Source organism: Cololabis saira, chromosome 21 (genome assembly GCF_033807715.1).
Source record: "Cololabis saira isolate AMF1-May2022 chromosome 21, fColSai1.1, whole genome shotgun sequence".
Lineage (NCBI taxonomy): Eukaryota > Metazoa > Chordata > Actinopteri > Beloniformes > Belonidae > Cololabis > Cololabis saira.
The window spans coordinates 15274639-15298440 of record NC_084607.1 but is presented as its reverse complement, the minus strand read 5'-3'; the positions used below and the strand labels follow the sequence as shown (position 1 = coordinate 15298440).

At 41.5% G+C, this 23802-nt stretch overlaps 1 protein-coding gene across 1 annotated transcript in view; it reads left to right on the top strand.

Moving 5' to 3' along the window:
* The window catches only part of LOC133421897 (xylosyltransferase 1-like), a 54213-nt gene that overhangs the window by 14418 nt on the left and 15993 nt on the right, over nucleotides 1-23802 (top strand). The window contains exons 2-7 of the mRNA XM_061711693.1: nucleotides 3587-4118; nucleotides 7776-7945; nucleotides 9513-9715; nucleotides 16275-16355; nucleotides 19429-19645; nucleotides 21508-21684. Of these exons, the coding sequence (XP_061567677.1) occupies nucleotides 3587-4118; nucleotides 7776-7945; nucleotides 9513-9715; nucleotides 16275-16355; nucleotides 19429-19645; nucleotides 21508-21684 (1380 nt within the window). The remainder of the gene's footprint in view (nucleotides 1-3586; nucleotides 4119-7775; nucleotides 7946-9512; nucleotides 9716-16274; nucleotides 16356-19428; nucleotides 19646-21507; nucleotides 21685-23802) is intronic.

Genomic DNA, 23802 nt, shown 5'->3' with positions numbered 1-23802 from the left:
AGCTTATGGGTCCGCGTTAGAGCCTACGGCGTAGGGTACGGCGTAGGGTACGGAGTAGGGTACGGCGTAGGGGCGCGCGTCTGAGACGAGTCTGCAAATGATGTTTGCCCTCGGTCGACGAGTCAAATCGACGCAGAGCCTATGGCATAGTTTACGTAGCCTACGGCGTTGGTTACGTAACCTACGGCGTAAACTAACAGCCTTTACTCCAGCGCGATCTTCGCGAACAACGGACAAAAAAGGGATTATGTACATTCACTGAGTGAATATTATGAAAGTAAAATATATATTTCTCGCTAGAAATGTAATCAAAACGCATTTTTATGCAGAAACTAACTCAAAATATTGATTTTATTCACAAAAAAATAAGAAAATGTCCGCCATGTTTTTTTTTTTGATTTAGTCCGCAAATGACGACGAAAAGCATTCTGGGAAATTTTTATACCCCCTCGCTCGCGAAGTCAGCATGTGAAATCCCTTGATGTGAAGGGGCTATTCTCAGCCCCTAGCCCTCGTTATGCCCACTCCCCCCTAGGTGAAAAGAGGAATTGGGACACCACTACCACTCTTCTTATTTTACTGATGTTTTTGAGATTGTTTTGAACACTTTTGTGCATTTTTGTGATTGTTTTGTGTCAGTTTATGGTTGGATTTTGTGTCTTTTTTTATATATTTGCAATCTGTTTTGTGTCTTCTTTTGACACTTTTGTGGTTTTCGTGTCTTCCTGAATATTTTTGGTCATTCTTTGTTTCCTCTTTTTCTTTCTCTCTATAGGTTTTTGGTGTCTGTGGTCATTTCTGGTTTCCTTGTTATTGTTTTGCATCTCTTTTTCATAGTTAAAGCTATTTTGTTCTGTCAGTTTTGTTTGTTTGTGCTTGTCATTTCTGTTTGCAGTTATTCTGTATCTCTTGTGCTTCTTTATTCTTCATTTTGCACGCCTTGGGGCTTATTTCGAGTCTCTTTGTTAACAGCAGACCATTCTCATGGCTCACATTGTTACATAAAAGACTCAGGGACTCCTGCTTTTCAAATGTAAAGCTGTGTGTTGTGAGATGGTGAAATGAGCTTGCTCAGGTCAGACGTCTAGTTTTTAACGCTGCTGTTGTAAAAGCTCAGAGAACAGAAGAAAAAATCTGTGGTGTTATTTCATCCACGGTGTGACAGCAGTTTATCTCTTTCTCTTTTATTCCTTTTATACGCATAATGATGGCAGGAAAGTTGAAAATATCCAACCAGGCTCTACACACACACACACACACACACACACACACACACACACACACACACACACACACACACACACACACACACACACACACATTCCTCTAAGCTGATATTACAGATGAGATAATGAAAGGTTGTCTGTGGAGCAGGTGGCAGGAGCCGATATTACTGCTTTCCCACCAGCTCTCTGATGTTCTGTGTGTGTGTGTGTGTGTGTGTGTGTGTGTGCGTTTGTGCACGTTCATGTGTGTGTGTGTGTGTGTATCATAAACACACACAGAAACACATTGTGCATCTCTGGAAGAGGCGGAAATGGGCTGATAAGCGGGATTTGAATACCTATCGAGGCCATGTTGCTTTGCTGCTGCCGCAACACACACACACACACACACACACACACACACACACACACACACACACACACACACACACACACACACACACACACACACACACACACATAAACACACACGCTTAATATGTAATACAGAGTGTTACATATTTGTGCTGCAAGCCCTGATATGTAACAAAGACGGTGAGGGAAACATCCACCTGTTCTTCAGAGGAAACTCACCCCCAGAGCGAGGATGCATAACTGCTCCTGATACCTAGTCAGCTCTTATTGCATAAGTTGAAACAATTATCTCAGGCCTTAATGAAACATCGGTGGCATGCATATATATTTATGAAGAGAAACATGGCAAAAAGAGACCTTATTAGGTCTCTTTTTGCCATGTTTTTACAGCTCTGTTCTTAACAGGTAGTTTTAAGGGGTGGGACCAGCTACTTGACTTGACTCCGCCTCGCTCCTCTTCGGTTTCTGCATTTTTTTAAATGGATTTTAAAACTTTGTGAAAATCATTTCTGAGTACAACAAGTACAGCATGATGTGAGTTTGGGTGTATGAAGATGGGAGATGGCAAGTATGACGGATTCTACTCTGATCAGGGTCTGTGATGTCACAATATCCTGAAAAACAGTTTTGGAGTTGGGAGCATGGGGAAACCTCCGCTTTTTAAAACTGAGGCCAACCCTCAAAAACGGAAAACTGCAGTTCCTGGAATGACCACTTATGGATTGGCCAACTGCCCAACTTTAAAACAGAACTAAACATACAACCTGGTACAATATAATGACAATAACATTAAAACGGTTTGACAAAAGTGTAAGTTGTCAAAAGACAACCTGTAATCACAAATTATGGTTAACTTTACTTCTGAGCTGTGAATTAAGACTTTGCAGAGTATAATCATTCCATTTGTGATGATAATAAGGCTTGTTATGCTGTTAAATGTATTTAACACACTGGGTTGGTCTGGAAGGGTCAGTCAGACTACCGGTCGGAGCCACGGCTGAAGCTCCAGCTAAAGTGAGCATGCTGCAACTAACCGCCAGGCCCGTTTGTTGGTGACGATCAAAGCTCCAGTAGTTGGGGTTCAAAAAACACTTTTCATGGTGACTTCACATTAGAACAGGGGCGAAAATCCCGGGGGGGACAGGGGGGACAAGTCCCCCCCATTAGTAAAGCTGTCCCCCCCTAGAATAATTTGAGACAGAATTAATCATTTTGGAACAATGCAGTAGTATTTAGTAGTGATGCACCAACATGAAAATTTGTGGCCGAAACCGAAATCGAAAATAATAATAAACAGTAAAATCTCATTAGACTTAAAACAAGAGTCATCACCAGAAAAATAACTTGTTATTTGACAATTTTCACCTGTTTCAAGTAAATTTTCACTTGAAATAAGTAGGAAAATCTGCCAGTGCGACAAGATTTATCTTATAAGCAAAACAATCTTGTTCCACTGGCAGATTTTTCTACTTATTTTAAGTGAAAATCTACTTGAAATAGGTGAAAATTGTTGTTTTTTTCCAGTGATGAGTCTTGTTTTAAGTATAATGAGATTTCTTTTTACTAAAAATTAGACATTTTAACTAGAAATAAGACAAATATTCTTGTTAAGATTGTGGGTTTTTGCAGTGTATTATGTCAGATGTGCTGTATTATTGTTATTATTATAATACCATTGTTTTGTATTGCTCTAAGAAAGGTCTTCTGCCTGTTTGCGAGATAGAGATGAAAATGTCAAAATGCTGTATTAAAGGAAGGCAAAAACTTTTATTCCTTGTCCCCCCCTGGATTTATTCTCTAAAATGTTACTGTTTATTGTCCCCTCCAACTATGAAACAGGATTTTCGCCCCTGCATTAGAACCAAACCTTTGTCCCCTTTGACACAAGTCTTCAGCTTTTTTCAGCAGCTCTGATGATATTAGCCTTCAGTTTTTTTACATTTTACATTGTGTCTCATGGAAAGTTTGTTGCCTTATTTAGTATTTCTTTTCCTTCTCTCTCACAGGACGTCTACTACTCCCACCGGCCTAAAGAGAAACTCCGCCCGGACAGCAACAACAATGAGAACTCTGTTCCCAAAGACTTTGAGACCATTGACAGCAACAGCAACCTGGGAGCGCGGTCGCAGCGCCAGCGAGCGCCTGGCGCAAACAGCAAGCGCAAGCTGGATAAGGCCCAGAGCATGCTGGGGAACGAGGTGCTCAAGTACCCGGTCGTGCAACCTAGAGGGCGCGGCCATAACCTCACCCTCGCACATAAGCCCCACCCACCGCTGCAGACCCTCCCAGCGCCGGCCCAGGGCTCCAATCAGGACCCCCCGTTCCACCAGACCAGGCGGCCGGCCTCGCCTCCTCTGCCGCCCAGTTTGGAGACGAGGAAGGAGCAGCCGCAGTGCGAGATCAGCGGGAAGGAGGCCATCTCAGCTCTGTCCAGAGCCAAGACCCGGGAATGTCGGCAGCAGATAGTCGAGGTGTACTGCAAGCACAAAGACAGGGCGCTGATGCCCGAGAAAGTGCCTCGCTACTGCCCCAGAGAAGGTGAGAGGAGCTGCAGGGGTTTAAAAGATCTGAATAGTCATGCACAGCCTCTAATATGGGATACATCTTGTGCCAGTGAATTTGAATTCTTCATATCTGAATGTAAATCATTCGATTTGAAACTGGATTGATTTATTTGAATGATTGCTCCTAAAATCTGAATCTGAGTGGACTAATTGAAAATTGAATCTATTGGTTTGAATGTGTAGCTCAATAAAATCAAAACTGTAACTATTTGTGAAAAATGCAGCTCCCTGATTCATTTTCACTTTTCAGTTTCACTTAATTCAAATTCAGTTTTACTTTTACTCATTTTTTGAGCCACACATCTGGGCCCTCGCGTCAGGCAAAACTAGTCGAACGCATGAATATTGTGTTCCACAGCTGGCATACCGGGACCAACCTCGGACAAACCCTGCCAGCTTTTATTTTGGTGACACTACAGTGGGTGAAACTGAAGTTACTGAATATTTTTATTTGGGGATGAAAAAAAACGCTGCTGAGCAGGATCAAAAAACTGAACATGAACATGAATCAGAAAACTTACAAAAACCTGACTGTGGAAACATGGAGGGAGGAAACAGGACAGACCAGCAAGGAGCAGGGGAAAGACAAGACTATATACACAAAGGTTAATGAGACACAGGTGCAGACGATCAGGGCAGATGGAAAACAGGAAGGTCAAAACTTAAAGGAGCATGAGGCTCCTTTAAGAAATGAGACTCATTAGCGCCACAACGACTGTCGGGGTTACTGCAGCCAACAGTGAAGCCGGCACAGGAGAACGCGCATGCAGCGTCATGTGACGTCACAGCCGCAGGACAGCACGGGAAATTCCGGTCCGGAATTGCAGCACATTTTGCAGCACACAGCCTGTTCAAGGCAACGGAGAGATACACTAGAGGGCTCATTAGATTTGATTTGGAACTCTTCATCTGACATTATTACTAGAAAACTTAAAACGTATATGAATCTTTTTTCATAAATCCTGCCTCAATCCTGCCTCATGCTCCTTTAAACACAAAGACACGGGCTTTCAAAATAAAACTGGAAAATGTCAAATCCTGAGATGTTCCCTAAGTAAGCGTCATACAGCCAGCTGCAAATTGGAGTACGGTCGGTCTCGTTTCAATGATAATTGGCTTGTAGGTTATTTTCTGTGTCTCAGTGGTCGGACAGACCCAACGTTCGTGCTTTTACGTCTTTTTATTTCGGAGTTATTGACCGCAGAAGTGGGAATTATGAATATCTGTCCAACTTTACCGGACCGGCCGCCAGGTGTCGGGAGTGATCGCGTCGGCCCACCAGGGTTTGTCCCGGTATGCCAGCTGGCCAGTACACCACTGTGCACGTCGTTTTCCAATAATTACTTGTATGGAATGAAACAAGAGCTATTAGCCGCTGCTGCTAAAGAGTTTATGCTACAATATCACGCACATTGTTTTCTGAGAGCCTCGGAAGGCGAGACGCAACAGCTGCCTTGACAAACATCATTTTAACACATACAGTACGCTTCCTGTCATACATTTCGTGATTTCTTTTATTTATTTATTTAAAAAGTGTTGGGTTGGACATCACTCCTCCAGGTATTTTTGCCAGGTATAAACAACGTAAAGCGCGTTACTGACGTAAAATCTACTTCTTCACCCTTTTTTTTAACGTCATTATTGACATTCACAACAATAGTATGCATAAGACTAAGAACAGTGTATACAATAATGATTAGATGTTGTATATAACATTAATACAAAAACAATCATTATCATTCAAACATGCAAACAGAAAAAAATCTACTTCTTCCCATCTGCGTTTGACTACTTTAACCTGACGCGAGTGTCCGGATTTGTGGCACAGAACTTGAAGAGAAAAACTGAATTTGAATAAAGATAATGAAAGTGAAGATGAATTAGAGAGCTGAATTTTCCAATAGAATGAAATACAGTTTTGATTTTATCGAGATTCACATTCAAACCAATAGATTTAAAATTAGTCCATTCAGATTCATATTTTAAAAGCAATTATTCAAATTGATCAGTTCAGGTTCAAATCGAATGATTCCCATTCAGATATAAAGAATTCAAATGCACTCCCTCCTGGCACAAGATTCACCATACTCTGAATACACAGTTTTCTTGCAGCTGCTTCTCGGGACTGAACTCCTAAATGTTGGGTTTGTGATTTTAGCTGAAACACGACCTGATGGGGATGAAATACTCAATGACAGACACATACATGTGGACAAGCAGCTTTAGAGAAGCAAATTTCTTCTAAATTTACCCTCTGAGGAACATTTTTAGCTGAGTGCCATAGAGGGAAAGAGGCACCCTTGTGGTCACCAGCTCTATTTTCAGGGACTACATTCAGCACAAATGTACAAGAGTGAGGATGCTGCTCATCGAGCGTAATTACCCTCCAATTAAACAAGTATCTTATTCTGGAAAGGCTGACTGATGCCATACGCTCGCTCTCAGAACCACCCACGACCGCTTGAGGTTTAATTTATATGATTACAGGTCGCTTTGATGACACGCTGCTCCTTTTACCCACAGACGGAGGCTGGCTTCAGTTTCTCTTCAGTGCTTTCAGGGAACAAGTTTGGTGTTTTCTGCGCACATCCCTGGGCGTGCTCAGCATCCATCGGTGCCTCTGTGCTCAGCTATCTACCTGATTACAGTTATTTCTTCTTGAACTTCTGTCCCAGCGTGTCCCACAGCTCAAAAAAGTTACTAATTAGGCAGCGCAGACGTCGAGTTTAGCGTGATGACGGAGGCGGGTTGATACACGGTACAAGAAACGGATTTAACTCAATCAGCTCCAGATAAAAGGCCTCATTACACTCAGATCAGCATGAAGTTTCCCTGTGATTTTGGTCCTGTGTTCTCCGTAGTTGTTCATTTGTATCTATAAATTAGCATGTCCTTATATGAAATGAGCAAAAAATATCTGGATTGATTTGATCAATTTCCAGAATTTTTTTTTAAACAGTCATTAAAATGCATAGTTCAGGGAATCAGGGAAAGATTTTTACCTTTCCTTCTCACACAACGATGCTGCCCATCTCTTAAAATGTGGCCCAAAGTGAGGAGTCTGTGGTGACGAGATGCTGTTAAATCCCTGCAACGCTTATGTGCAGGCTGAGGAGTTTACTTCAGGATGGAGCGGAACGTCAAATTCAGTTTTTTTAGAAGTGCATTAATCCCTCAATGATTATTTACTGTTTTCTGGGGATCAAAGCAGTATGTAATGCTTTTGTCTAAATTAAAACATCAGTTTCAGTTTAATATGATTTAACATTTCCTTACATTTAGGAAGCGTCGTCTCTCTCTCGTGGTTTCCAGCCAAAGTAACTTTGAACTCCCTTTCTGGTCGTCTCTTACGACAACTATTGAATTATGGCACTACGTTACATTCAACAGGGTGAAAATATCCCTGAGAATGACATCATGGCACTCAGATGTTGCATTTGTTTTTAAATCAAGAGAAACAAGCCACATTTGTGATAATTGGATGGAACAGTTGAAGATTATTAGATTTGCTCCTCTGTTAGGCTCCAGATGAAATCTTAAAAGTTCACGTGGATTTAAAAGCATAATTTAAAGCTTGAATATTTAACCTGTGTTGGGGTTTTGTGACCCAGCTGACCTCCTCTCTTTCCAGGAAAAGCTAATGTGAATGCACAGTGGGATGAAGGCGGAGCCTCCAACGCAGCGCCGCCCACACGGATCGCCTTCGTCCTGGTCGTCCACGGCCGCGCCTCGCGGCAGTTCCAGCGGCTCTTCAAAGCCATCTACCACACCTCGCACTACTACTACATCCACGTAGACCAGGTGAGTCCTGCAGGGAACATCCGGGGCAACGCGGCGGGTTGATGAAGTTAAAACCACCAACAGAAGCTCACTCTAACTGTGTAAAAGACATTATTGTTAAAGGGGACCTATTATGAAAAACACGTTTTTTCTTGCGTGGTCTCCCCTCAGCCTGCCAACTCAGAGAAGGAGGAAAGCAACCAAATTCTGCAGTGTCTGTACAGCCGCCCGGATGAGCCGTCCAGTGTCATGTGACTTCTACGAGCCGTTCAGATTCTGCTCATGTCGTTATGTAACGACAGGAGCGATGCGTGAAACGCCCACAACTAACTCCGCCGGCCGGAGCTTCCGCCATTTTTTCGTAGCAGTGTATCGCGTTGTTCGCGTCATCGCGTCATCAGTGCTTCATTATCATAGCCTCCCCGCCCACTCTGAATCCTGCATAGAGAAGGAGGTTAGAAACAGGGAAGATAAAGACATGGCTCAGAGGCTGAATTTCTAATTTATTCAGCAAAAACAATCAAAAGCTTGTTTTAAAGGCCTGTTTTAAATAGGTATTAGATGCCATAATAGGTCCCCTTTAAGTTGGAATCAAACATACTCTTCTCTTATGTATATTTCTATTGTCAGTTTTTACCACAACAAGAAGATAATTTTCTATTAAATAAAAACTTTCAGCGTTTTTTTTTTTTTAATCTGATGGCGTTTCAGGTGACGCTGACTGGTTTAGAAGTAGTAATTTAATTCAAATGAATAATATTGATTCTTAATTTCACTTTATAATTTCCTAAATAATGTTTTACATTACACTCTTGCTGTTAAAATGAAGCCGGTGTTGAAGTGTCCGCATGTGCAGTTCCACCTGCGGCCACTAGGTGCTGGCTCCAAAAGACGCTCATCTGAAAAACATTGCAATTTCTTATGAAATACAAATTATATAATCGTTTGCTGTGAGTCATTATGGTCTTGTTACTCAGGGTAACTCTTTGTGATTAGTGGTCTTGTGTCCCTTCTGAAAATAATTCGATAACAAGGTAAAGATCAAGTCTGAGACACTAACTTTTTATAATATTTAATTGACATAGCTCCTGCAACACAACGGCAGATCTCTTTTGAACTGCTGCATGAACAAAGATGCATGATGTGAGTCGTATTTTTGTGAACAGCTGGGTCTCGGTGAATCTGGCAGTTTTCTCCACAGGAAGTCTTCCGATTCAGTTTATGTCAAGCAAAAGTTTGTACCGCTGAGTTCCAGCAGGGCAGCACGGCGGCGTGGTGGTTAACGCCGTCGTCTCACAGCGAGAGCGTTCCCAGCAGGAGCCTCCCTGTGTTTTCCTGCCGACCCCCTGCTCCTGTGGGCTTTCTCCGGGAACTCCAGCTCCCTCGTATGTCAGGTTAACTGATGACTCCTGCTGTCTGTAGGACTGTGAGAGGTTGTTTGTTTGGATGCAGCCTTGCATACGGACATTTTGCCAGGAGACAGCTGGGAAAGGCCCCCGTGGATCTCTGTGACCCTAAATGAGAATAAGTGGGTTAAGATGATGGAAGAATAACTTCAAATATGTTTTGTTTTTTCTTCCCCTGTCAGAGGTCGGATTACCTACACAGGGAGGTTCTGTCTCTGGCTGCCCAGTACCCAAACGTCCGTATGACTCCCTGGAGGATGTCTACCATCTGGGGCGGCGCCAGCCTCCTCACCATGTACCTGCAGAGCATGGAGGACCTCCTCACAATGACCGACTGGTCCTGGGACTTCTTCATTAATCTCAGCGCTGCCGACTACCCCATCAGGTGAGAGGCAGCATCATCAACATCATCTGTTATTTATTCCAGGACTCACAAGTATTCAGGTTAAAGGTTGCTGTTTTGGGTTTTTTTGTAATGAACTGTTTTAATGTCACTCATGAACAGATATCACATCTCCTTTGTTGGGTGTTTGAGTGAAGGACGACTGTCTGTCTGCGTGATGATTTTGTGAGCATGTGGCTGCAGAGATAAGAGGTTACATAAAGCTGTTTGAGGGGGACGTGTTTAGTATTCGTCGATGTGCTTTAAAAGCTGCAGAGATGTTGTGATTCTGGAGGCAGGATGAGCTCCATCAGCCAAAAACAGGCTGAGTCAGCGCCTCTGAAATTTTAGAAACATGTGATTTGTGCTGATAGTCGGATAAAGCTTTTTTTGGGGGCCTAAGGTTGAAAGTAACATATGCTACAAATAGTGTTTTTTTTTTTTTAATTGTATTGAGCCGCTGAAGCTGAAAAATCACCAATAACCAATCTTGGAGAATCATTTTGTCTAAATATGATAATATTTTGTTGCTGCATTGATGCAGAATCGTCGATGAACAGTTGGGGCTTGTGCTGAGGAACCTTGCAAACCTGGATAACGATGAGTTTTCCTCCATGTTTGACACTTGTGCTGATGTTTATGAGGGATGACACTGATCCTCTTCTTTGGATGTTCAGAATGTCAGACTTCTGGTTATTCTTGTTTGGGTGTTTTCTTCTTTCTTTGTAGGGTTGTAAAGGAGTGGAACATTTCCAATAAATTTCCAGAAACGTTTGTCTGGTAACATTAATACCATACATGAAATATTTATCCATCCCATAATATCATCAAAACTTACATCGCTTCATGTAGTCCACGGGCCCAAACATGTGGCCTCACTAGTCCTAGCAATAATTTGTGTGATGGAGGAGTGCACGGATACTCATGTGTGTCGGGGGCGTGGCTTCAGCACCCTTGCAGTTAACAGTGAGCTTTGTTCACGTGATTAAAGAATAGCATCGATATTCTCCAGTGCACTTGCATGAAATCTGGTTCTTTAGTCAAGATTGTGAAAATATAGTTTCCTCAACTACATTTAAAACCTCTGTTAACCCTTTATTGGGTAGTCAATAAAATACTTGGAATTTAAAATTTAAACTTTCAAGGGATTATTGGAGATCATTAAAGGACTTTTCTTTACATTGTAACTTTTAATATGTAATAATCATAGTGTGTAATTCTACCAGTGTTACCAAATATGATCATATGATGACGCCCTGTTAACGGTTAAGAGTCTAACCTTCAATGTTTTAAATTCCATGTCTAATTCCCACAGAAAGTTTCCAACTTTGAAAAGTCCCAGACGGCATTATTTCACCATTTTTGATGTCAGTAATAATTTTTTCTTCCCAGACTTAATTTTTTTCTGCATACAAATGTTTGCACTGTTTATTTTTATTGTTGGCCTATCGTCCCTTTGAATTGTAAAGTCTGTAAGAAAATGGAAAGAAAGTGGAGAAATTGATGATTCCAGTTTACTAAAGTGGCAATTTTGAAAGTGAGTGAAATCATTTTATGAAATAGTTTAATAAAATGAAACATAAATCCTTCCTATGATTTAAAAAAATATATATATTTAAATTTTTTTTAATAAACAGCATGAAAGACTTGCTGTTCTCTGGACATTAGTGACTGTTTTCATGTCACTTGGGGTCTTTTAATAGCAGAAAGAACCGCAGGACAGAGCGAGGCTGTGTATCCGATGCAGACGTCCCTCCGGCACAATAAACACCGATATTGGCATTTGAAATGGAAAGTTGGAAGCAACTAAAGGTTGTTAAAGCTCCGCCGGTACACATCTGTCATTGTTTATCTCGTACCCACTGAAAGCTGGTGTTTTCTGATTTAACTGCTCTGGATTTATGACGAGTCCGTCTCCATCCGACAGCCTGGGTCTCGATGCCGATGGAAGAGCCTCACCTTTTGGAAGGTTTTTTGTGCGTTCCTCACGAGGACAGAGAAACGGGAGCTGACACACATCGACGTGTCCTCAGAGGGTCAACTCGAACGCGCTTCCAGCTATAATCCATAGTGCAGCCGCGGCATTAACACCACATCGTCGCTCAATAGCACTGATGTCACTCAGATAGACGAGGTGCGAGTCAGGAAACATTGCTCTGACCTTTGTGTGGAACATAACATTTGAAGTAATATCGAGGTCATTCTTCATGTTTAAGAGGTTATTTGAATAATTGTTCCAGCTTGCTGACCTGAATCATTTCATGTAGTCTAATGTTTTATTCAGTCCCCGAGTCCAGTTTGCTCTAAAAGTCAGTGGATAATCGTTTTAAAGAATTGACCTTTCAAAATACTTGTGATTTTTTTTTTCATAATTAAGCAGCTCTACATTCACAGAGTTTGATTTTCAACCACGCTTTAACTTCTGTCATACAACCTTAAGAGAAACATTTTGCAGATGCACAGGGCTTGAAGAAGTTACAAAAGCATCTTTAACTGGAAGAGATCAAGAGTACAATGGAGTTTTCCAGAAGCAGTTTGTAAGCAGAACCTTCAAGGTTAATAATTTACAAAGACACTAATTGTGTTTCCATCTAAGTTTTCTTTCTTTTTGCACACGTTGAAGTGTTGCATTACAGAATGCGGATGGAAACAGCAGAGTCATTAAGTAAAAAACTAGAGCTTTGAGCCAAATCAAACATCATCTATGCACCAAACCAAGAGTTTCTGGATAGATTTTTAAGTCAGTTAAAAAATTCTGAGCCTTAGAAAACTAGAATCCTGACTTAGCTGTAAACCAGTTCTCTTCCCACACCTCTCTCATCTGCAGTGAATCGCCAGAGGGATTCATTCGTGTTAATTTTGATACATTTCATAAACAAACCCCTTGATTTCAGACAGGAGTTAAGTCACCTGGAGATGACTTAAAGCTATAAACCCACTTTCTCTCAGGAAACATCTGTAGTGAAATGTTTGTAGATAAAGCATCCACACAAACGCAACATGAACGGGACCACCAGCACTCCTGCGGACGCCTGCCGTTTATCTCAGCGACTGCTCGCTGTCTGCTGTCCCGCCTGCTCGTCCGGCTGACGTGCAGGGAGTCTTTTAGAGCTTCAGGATACACGGTGCAGCTGAGAGGGGATGAATGAACCGGTCCAGCTGTTCCAGCTGTTCCAGACACATCCTGCTTTTTAACGAGTCCATTAAAGGACAAAATCCCCCCAAACACTGCTGATAAAAAACAAGATGAGACAAAACTGTTTTTCGTCTGCACTCACGGAAGTTCGTCTGTTGCCGGTGGACAAACACAGACAAGGAGTTCGCAAAGCGTTTAAAAAGGATTATTAAATTGATTATCAATTTACCAAATTTGTGCGGGAATGAGGAAATAAATTGAAAGTTAACTTACAAATACGGTATGCCAAAGTGATACTGCTGTTTAAAAGGAAAAAATATTATTATCATTGGGTTCTTTTTTTTATGTTTTTGACAGGATCAGTTTAAAGACCTGCCGTTTTTTTTCTCGGATTAGTAAAAATGTTTGTTACAGACACATTTTTTTAGACTTGGTTTCAATGAAACACAGCCGGTTTTGGACTTGGGATTATTTTTGTTCTGGTTTTACTGTAGATTTGGTCTCAGATGCTAATGGAGCTGGTTTTGGAGTAATTTGACAGCTTTTTTCTGGCTCCATCAGGGTTCTGGTATTGGACTGGATTTATGTTTGATTTTTCTGCAGCTTTGGACCGGGTTAATCGGGTTTAGACCGGTTTGGGAGTGACTTTAGTTTGGTTTCAACCTTGATATTGAAAGTTGTTTGAGTTTGCTTTTGCCTTCAGATTTTCTTTTTAAATGATTTTTTCACTGAGAAGAACAGTTTGGATCAGCACGGTGTAGTTTGCGATGGTAAATCCCACTGACAGGTGTGGCGTCCAGGTGGCTGCTGCTGCGTCTGCTATGACTGCGTTTACACTGCTGATCGTGCTGCTCAGTTAGGACTTCTTGGCCAAAATCCGATTTGTTTTGTTGTTCACATTTAGTTTGTCAAATGCGGGGACATTTGTGCAGTGGAAGTGAAATTCATAAACTAATTATAATGAGAAGAAATCTGAGTAAAATGAGAGTACATTTTTAACACTGGCCACGTGTGGAGATTTGGCTTCAATACCTGTACAAGGACGTGTGTGGATCAGGGATCACAGCCAGGACTGGAAGACCGCGACATGACCGGCTGAAGCAGATTTTATTAAAAAGAAAGAAAAGAAAATCTGGCTAGAGCAGAATTGATCACATATCAGTGACGTCATAGACGGACGAGATGCGGCCTGTTTTCTGTTCTGAGACTACAAATGTCTTTCAGAAATAGGAGATTTTATGTTATTTGAGCTGTTCAGAAATCCAAAAGAAAATTAGATATGACCAAAAATTGGATCTGGGTCCCTTTTGCCCTCAGTGTGAAACCGGCCAACAATACTCTCCATCATTGTCATCATCATCTCATCTTAGTTGTATTGTGTTCATTATGCCTTCAGATAGATATCCTAAGGTTTCTTTTTTCCAGACAAAGTTCCGACTTCTTACCTTCCGTCTAACAGTTGTCAGGAAGTGACAACGTCCTTATCAGCTGTTTTTACTATGAGGGCGTGGCCGACCTGCCAGGTTTGACATATCGGCCACGCCCCCCGTTGTCCTCCCGCCGCTCCAAGATGCAGGAACACCACTACGCCCAATAGTGGACAGTATAGGTTCGGTCACATACAGTACAACTTGTCAAAAGCAATTGCAGAAATAATAAAACCCATACCAGGACAAACAGACCAACACTGCAATAACTCAAAAGAACTGGCAAAAGAACTTAAGAACATCAAGGTGGGCCGGGAGGAGATATTCATATCACATGACGTCATTTCACTTTTCACCAAAACACCAGTACAAGCAACTTTGGTAATTGTGCAAGACCGACTGCAGAAGGACAGGACACTCAAGAAACGCACCAACTTCACCACCCAGGACATCACACGGATACTTCAGTTCATTGCCACATCCACATACTTCACCTTCAGGAATCAAATATACCGACAAAAAGAAGGCTTCGATAATGTGCAGCTTTTTCATGGAGGATTTGGAGGAAAAGGCCATCAAATCAGCACCCGAAGCGCTCAGACCCACGCTGTGGAAAAGGTACGTGGACGACATCCTGGAAAAAATAAAAACCGGTCAAACACAGCAACTTACAGCCCACCTCAACGCAATAGACACCACCGGAAGCATACAATTCACCCATGAAGAAGAGACAGACAACACCATCGCATTCCTGGACATAAACATACACCACACAGACAGCAGAGATATCAAAATTAAAATCCACAGGAAACTCACCCAAACCGATCAATATTTATTTTGGACATCAGAACATCCCACAGCTCACAAGATGTCAGTCATCAGAGCTCTACACCAACGCGCGACAATAATCACGGACCCGGAGGACAGAGCGATGGAGGAGAAACACATCAAACAAGCATTAAAAGCATGTCAATACCCACAATGGGCCATAAACAAAGGAGCAGAACAAGTGACGAGGAAAGAAACAGAACCAAAAAAGAGGAAAAAACCCACCAACAAGACTGAGAACAGAGGAAAAAATACAGAGAGCCATGCGAAAACACAACATCAATACACCGGTCAAACCACACACAAAACTCAGACAGTTGTTAGTGCACCCAAAGGACAAAATAGATCACAACAAAAAATGCAACGTAATATACGAAATCCCCTGTCAGTCATGTAATAAAACTTACATCGGAGAAACGGGAAGAAGTTTCAACACGAGGAGAAATGAACATCAAAATGAATGCGAGAAGGAGACGGAAAAAATCCAAACAAGAGCAATAAAAGAGAAGGCATTACAAGAGACCCACAAGTCAGCCATAACAGACCACTGTAAAAGGGAAAATCATATCATGAACTGGGACAAAGCCAGAGTCATCCACACTGAGGACAAAAGACACCAGCGCTGGATTTTGGAGGCCATAGAAATAAGGAAACAAGGACAACAAACGATGAACAGGGGAAACAGCTGATAAGGACGTTGTCACTTCCCATCACGTGACACTCTGAGGAAGGCGGGAAAACCGCCGAAACTGTTAGACGGAAGGTAAGAAGTCGGAACTTTGTCTGGAAAAAAAGAAACTTCAGGATATCATCTCATCTTGTTTCGTCATGTAGTCGTTATGGTGGTGAGGTTCAGGTTTCTGGTTGTGGTCTGGACCAGCAGCCCCTCCCACCTTCGGCTTCTGTATCTAGTGTTCTCTGTAGAGTTTATCTGCATCCGCAGCACATTCAGTCTTCATGATGTGGCACTTTACAACACATGTCAACCCCGTGGTGCCGCTGCAACCAGTAGGGTGTTTCCTCTGGGGAGCGTGAACATCTGCACCCACTGCTGCTGAAACTGAAGCCAAAGATCAGACCTGCTAGTCAAAACGTGACACACCTACTGATCAGGTCAAGTCGGCGCTGCGTGATCATTGTTGATGATTGACAACTGCTTGTCTCTCCTCAGGACCAACGAGCAGCTGGTGGCGTTCCTGTCCAAACAGCGCAACATGAACTTCATCAAGTCTCACGGCAGAGACAACGCACGGTGAGGACACTCTCCTGATGGTTGTAGACTTTGTCTGTTTAAAGTTGTCCTTTTTGTGTGATTTGTTTCTTTTGGATTCATAAAACCACAGGAAAAACCCACACTGTCGTAACCTGCACACTTACTTCATACGTATAGAGCAGAAGATGCGACAGGTTGACTTCATTTCCAATGTACATAAATAAATACTTCTGAAGTAGCAGAAAGTAGTCCCATCCTATTTACTGCAACATATTATACAAAAAGTACTAGATAATTAAGTTTAATGGTTCCTTAGTGGTTTAGTGGTTCTCTTTAAGTCTTTTTTTGTGAGTTATTGATATGATTTCTAAGAACATAGCAATAAAAAGAAAAACAGAACCTCGACTGATCAAAGCAAAAAAAAAATCAGCCTGCTTGTTAGGGAAAGATTATTGCTACTAGATTGATTTTATTCCAACAAAGTGGCATTCAAACACAAACAGGAGGTTGGTTCAAAGGTTTTTCCAGATACTTCAAATACTCAGACATCCAAATTATATTTTTTACCAGGAAACAAAGTCAGGCTCACCGGGCGCGTTTAGAAGTGTCCCTTCCACTAAAGAAGCGTGCCAAGTATATTTCTGTCCTCTACTGTGGTTCACTCGACTTAATTTTAGACAGAGCAAATCGAGCTGGCAGGAAGTCAGACATGGCACAGAGAATATGTTTAATTTTCAAAATAAAACGCTTTGATCGGGCTCTCGCTTGAGCATAGACCTCACGCTACCCTTTGGGGGTTGTGGGTAAATAATTCGGGGGTTTTCAGAAGGGAATTTAACCATGTCTGAGGAGATTGTCATCATAAAAGTCAAAATGACTTTCTGATTTCAATGACTTTCAACGTCTTTGTTCTGGGCTGCCGTCCAGGCCAGAATGATGCATTGAGGTGGTTTATCAATGTGAAATACTGCTGAACCTGCAGATCTGGTGTTCGTACTTCTGCCTTCCACCTCTGCACCGACCTTCCAGGATCACAAGATCACCCCCAAGTACCGGCTCCTCCATACTGACTCCTAATCCTCTCGTAAAATATCACACCCAGTCTTAGTGTCCTGCTGTATTTATCACAAAGTGCAAAATAACTCACAAACACATGACAGCAAGAGCTGTCAGTGAGTCTTGTATGTTCAGATGGGAAGAGGCGGCGGTACGTGTCTAAAATACATCTCGCTTTGTATTATGGAAGTAGTTTAAAATTATGTTGGATGTCAAATAAACCACTGCTGCGAGAGCTCAGGGTATAGGTGGGTTATTTTGTAAAATGAAAGTGCAGAGACTTGCTGCGTGCTGCTTTACACTTCTTTTGTGGTGGTTGAATGATTCAGAGTTGTTGCACAATGGTGTTCGTGGTCTAAAGGTACAAAGGTTTAATACTGTGTATTCTATAGTACACAAATGCATAGTTAATTACTTTTATGCAAATCAAAATCCACAACTTTTACCTGCATGAAATTTAGCTTTTTTTCTCTAGTTTCTTTTGTTTATTTTTAGAGCAGCAAAGGCTGTATAAGAAGAACTGGACAAAACCGCTGTGACATCACCTGTGGGTTTACTGAAGAGAGGTTTTGAAGCTGGTTTTTAAGCCAATTTATGATGCCAATTAACATTACTTTACATTAGTTCTGATCAAATCCCCTAAAAACATCCCCATTACAAATGCCACTACAGCACCAACAGTGCTGGACTCTAACCCCTTAATGGTTAAGAATCTAACCCCTGACATATAATATACAGAAAATCCTAAATTGTATTATTTTAATTGTTTCTTTTTAATTAAAAACACCCCCAATTTTGTCTATGACAGTTTCTAAATAATAGTTTTTGTATCTTTATGAGTACATTATATACTTTCCTGTACTTCTTTATTTATTGGTCTACTGTAGTGCCTTTATCATTCATAGTGATGTGTACATAATTCACCTGCATAGAGATGTTAGTCACAGCATTACCGTACAGCGTTTATTCAGGTTATAATTTATGTTGTTACTAGTGTTTTGGTCTATGTGTTTAATGTGTTACGGTCCCTCTAAGTACGGTGACGTTTTATAAAGGCACTACACTACCTTTAAAAAATGTTTATTGTGTCAAACTTTTTTTGTTTTGTTTTGATTATATGGGTGGTAAAGAAGTCTCAGAAATTAATTAAAGGACTAACTAGATAAGGGGATATCAGCTAGCCATAGGCTATCAATCAAAAGACACACCCCGAATTATAGTTACATTTGTTGCATTGGATTCAATCCAGAATCTGGCTTGTTGAAAATGGAGTAGAAGCCCAACAGTGTTGGAGCTCGACGCTTCTGCTCCTGGTGGGACCCACGGGTGAATGGGATGATACTCACATAGATAACATAATGACACATTCACGAAAATAAAAACAATAAAAAGGTTATACAACGTTTTAAACCTTTTTAGAGGCAGAAGAAAGGCTAAACACTGGGAAATATCCATTAAAAGTCGCAAAGACCTGGAACATCGGTGGAAAAATGTATGCACAAAAACAAAGAAAAACCAACTCTACATCCAAACCTGACTGAAACGCAGAGAAACTATACGAGAGATGTTTGAACGCATGTCTGCTGTAAAAAGGGCAAAATGGCAGCTTCTCAGTCTCTGAACATTAAAAGGATGCTCGTCCTGATCTGGGTTAAGATGGTAACAGGCGTCACGGATTGTTTTTAAAAGGAATGTGGATCCCTCGGTCTTCCTAAGTTTTCAGTCCAGGGATTTTAATCCTCTGAAAATCTTCAGAAGGATTAAAATCCCTGGACTATTAAAAGAAAGCAGCTGCAGCTCAGAAACAAAAGAAGATAAATGAGCCGGGAGCTTTTCTAACAAGGAACTGGTTCTAATTCAGAAACAGTGTTGTTGTTCTTTTCATTGGAGATAATAAAAGTAAGGCAAAATATAACTCATCAAACACGCGGTGTGTTGAATAGCTTTCAGTTTGAGCCTGTTTTTTCACGTCTTTATAAAAATCATTTTAAAGCTTAAGTCCTATAGTTGTCACATCGCTTGACAGACATTGACTGGCTGTTTGGTTTCCTTTCAGTTTCATCCGGAAGCAGGGTCTGGACCGACTCTTCTACGAGTGTGACACACACATGTGGCGCCTCGGAGACCGTAAAATCCCAGAGGGCATCGCCGTGGATGGCGGCTCTGATTGGTTCCTGCTCAACCGGGCATTTGTGGATTACGTGGTCAACTCCAAGGACGAGCTGGTCAGCAGCATGAAGCGCTTCTACGCCTACACCCTGCTGCCTGCCGAGGTAACGCACACTTAACCCTTCAGATGCCACACACAGCGATAAGCAAGGGTGCACATTAGTCGGCCCTTGAGGGCCGCTGTCCTGCAGTTTTTAGATACGTCCCTGTTTCAACACACCTGATTCTAGTTAAGATCAGCATGTTGACAAGGTCTGGAAAAGTCTTAATGACACAGTCATGTCAATCAGAGTGTGTTGAAACCACACTGTTGCTATGGAAACACATCACAGCATCACCTTTAGTCTTGTTTGTTTTTTCTTCTCATTTTTCCTTCTCATCTTTGCTGTCCTCTTCTTCTTTTATGTATTGGCTGATGCCAAGTGGTGTGGAGTGTACGTTTTCTAAGTCACTCAGTGCGGTTACATGCACATCTAAATCAAGCTATTGGCAACAATCCATACATATACATGCGCAAGAAGACAATCGATGATTGAGTGAGGTTTCGACTCCGTGACGCTAGGTGGCGTCACACGCACTTTCACGTTGGCGTTCTTCTGGTACAATTAGTAAACAAGCCCAAGGGAGGACAACAACATGCGAAAAAATGGACGTTTATGATGCAGCATCTCTGTAAATTTTGTACATATTAAGCCTGATCATGTTGCAGGTTAGATGCACACAAAGTCTCCCTCTTTTCTTCTGTTACTGTGTTGTTGTTTTGATGCCGTGACTGTTATTATTCCCGGTTCGTCACTTCCGGAAGCGGGAGTCCCGGGGAAATCAGTAGCTCAGTTATTACATTCAGAAATAATTTGAATTAGGGCCGCATTATCTGGCAGCATTAGCTCGATCTCAAGAGCTTCAGTTTGGCTAAGGTGTATACATGGCTTTTAAAAATTTGAAATCGGTTGGATTAAAGCAACAATTCGACTTTCTGTTAGTGCATGTAAACGCACTGAGTGAATCCTACCGGGTCAGACACTGGAAACAGAAGAGCAAGAGCTGAAAGACCAGGGGGAGTTCGATGTTAAACTTCCAGCCTCTTAGGTTTTACTCCAGATCCATGCAAGAAGAAACCAGCCATATGAGACTGATATGTTAGAAGTTGTGAGGTAGCTAGCTGATTTTGTTAGCATTAATGATAGATTAAAGTATTAATCTGGTATTTCAGATATACAAAACAAACAACATGAAAGTATGTTTCACCTTATCACTGTGTACAGCTTCTTTAATGACTTTTAAGCTCTAAATTATCTAGGACTTCCCGATCCTGTTTGAGGTAATAAAAACATCTATAATTAGAAAAAAAAAAACAACCTTTTTTACGCTTTCATGAGGTGGTTTTTCAGATGTGTTGTTAGTCCAGTTTAAGGCAAAAGTGTAATGGAAACACTGTTTGCGCATTTGCACATCTCTGGTGTCACTGGATGAAACGTAGTCTGTCCATCTATAACCTAATGTAACCTAATGTTGTAATTACCAGCTGTTTATGGCCTTTGATAGTGATTTGAAAGAATTAGTCGTAATAATTTCTCCAAAACTAAAAATGTTTCTGTCCATCTTCTTCAAAGTTAAGGTCATCTTTTTTTGAAAAACAAAAGCCTTGCAGGACGAGATTCTTGGAGAGTTGCGCTCATAAAAAGAAAAACATCATTCAATGGAAACTGTCAGAATTTCAGAATTCTTGCTTATGTTTCGCAAAAAAAGTGTGATGGAAATCCGCCTAGTGTGATGTTATGAAACAGAGAAAACCCTGAACTACAAATGACTAGTTTCATTTTGCTTGGCAGTGTCTTGTGTGTGAGGGAGTAACTCACTTTGTTGTGGATCAAAAAACTAAAACAAACTAAATATAAGGTGGAAGCCTCAAGAAGAATAGTATGAGATCAAAAAGCTGATTTTCTTCTTCCCATCCCACACACAGTCATTTTTCCACACGGTGCTGGAGAACAGCGTCCACTGTGAGACGATGGTGGACAACAACCTGAGGCTGACCAACTGGAACCGTAAGCTGGGATGCAAGTGCCAGTACAAGCACATCGTGGACTGGTGCGGCTGCTCGCCCAACGACTTCAAGCCCTCAGACCTGCCACGCTTCCAGGTGAGACATGGCTTCTCTGTCCAGAGATCTCATTTTGAATATTGTGTTTTATTTTGTTTACATATCATTACTGTCATTTATGTTTACATATTAATAAAGAGACTGGGGTGGCCTAAATAAAACGGTACCGTGAGATGTGTTGCATCAGGCCGGAGGTGCATCTGCTTGATTTTACTTGTCCAGCCGTCTTCATTCCCTCCCATTCAATACGGGGCTTAAACTGCTTCATCTGGACAACGCCCAGGTGGAACTGGCATGAATGGGAGGGGTACCAGACTGGTTTCAGTGCGTGTGGCTCGCTGGGGTAGTTTACCTGATTCAGGAGAGCTGTGGATCAGCAGGTAGAAAGGGTCGCCCTCCAAGTGGAAGATCAGCAGATCTCTAACGCGGCTTTATGTTGAGGTGTTCCTGGTCGGACAAGCAACACCGAACCTGACTTTGAACCCCCATATCTGCTCACTGGTGTATGTTAGTTGATACAAAGTGCGGCAGTGTGTTAAGCTCTGTAAGAGGTCGTGCATGTGAATGGTGAATTAGAGGAACGTCAAGTTTAGTAAGACAAGTTTAAAGAGGCATTCCAGAGTTAAGTCAATAATAGTAAGAATACACCGTCTATTATTAGATGACAAGGAGCTTATACTTGAATTTGTGACCAAAATGACATGAATTAAAACAGGTTTGAGTGAAGACAGAATATGTGTTGCAGAAAAATGGCAATTAATGGAATTTTAAAACCAGTTAATCTTAAACTTTGTAAGTGTACAGAAAGTTAAAAAAGAAAAAAAAAAACTCTTTCTACAGACAATGGCCCGGTTTCCCAGATCAGTTAAGTAGCTCTTAACAGCGAAAGACTTCTTTCACAGGCTCCTTAAGATGGTTTGAAAGAAGTCTTTCGCTGTTAAGAGCTACTTAACTGATCTGGGAAACCGGGCCAATGTCTTAACAGACACATGATCATATTTGGACTTAAGCTAGTAACTGAACATCAAAATAGATTTGAATAACATTTAATTTACACAAAATGAACCATAAAATCAAGATGGAAAGCAAAACTGCATTCTCTATTTTCAGTTATGTCTGATGTGGTGTTCAAAACTCCCTCCATACTATTGTACGATAACATCCTTTAAGGTATAGCCAACAGTAACTGTATTTAAAAAAATGTTTTTTTTAGAGTTTCATTGTTGAGAGGAAATTATATTTCTCAGAAACTACTATGTAAAGTTGATTACGGTGAAACCCAAATGAAACATAGCTCTTTTGAGTTTCTATCGGCGGTGTTTCGTGAAGCTGCTGGGGGCCCAGAATAACTCAGTTTTCACAAATTAGCCGTGCCGCTTTTACCTCCAGCAGGCGGTCCAGGGCCCGCTGTAAGGACAGACCCGAGGTCGGCGTCTGTGGTGGGGCTGCAACGCTTTTCTATAAGCAGCGCTGATCCTGGAAAACAGCTGTACGTTGGAGGCCCACCGTATTTTTAGAGCTTTGTAAGTCACAGCCACTGAGGTCTCCAGGGTTATCATTATTTTAATGTTGGGGTTCGACCACAAGAGGCAGCTCGGGAAACGAACATCAGGGTCAGAGACTCACATGTACGGTATATATGGTATAACACACACGGCCCTTGTCATTTGAAGGAGTCTCCAACCAAGCATTAATTCAGAATAGACTGAAAGTAACTTATTCATGATGTCTAACGAGGAGAAGAAAATATTCCTTTATACAAATGTGTTTTCTGGTCCAAACAACAGCAGGGGAAAATTATTTTCTTCATGAATTATTTTAAATTTACGTCATGTATTTAAAAATCTTTTTTTGCATCATTTATATTTTCTTAGTTTGAAAATAAGAGGAAAATCCCACACTCAAATGTAAGTGCGTGCGTGTGTGAACAATCTTCAACTTTCTGGTGCACATCCAGCAGCGTTCCTACTCTGCTGCACGCCATTTTTGACGTCTGTCGCCGATAATTGTTTCATTGACGCTCTGCCTGTGTCTCGTTGTTGTTTCTTTGATCGGTTTTGCGACTGTCCGGTTGTGTCCAGAGGTAGTTTCTTCTCTGACTGCTGATCAAACGCTAGGTTTTTGCTTTGTTTTACTGATAACCGCCTGCATAGTCTT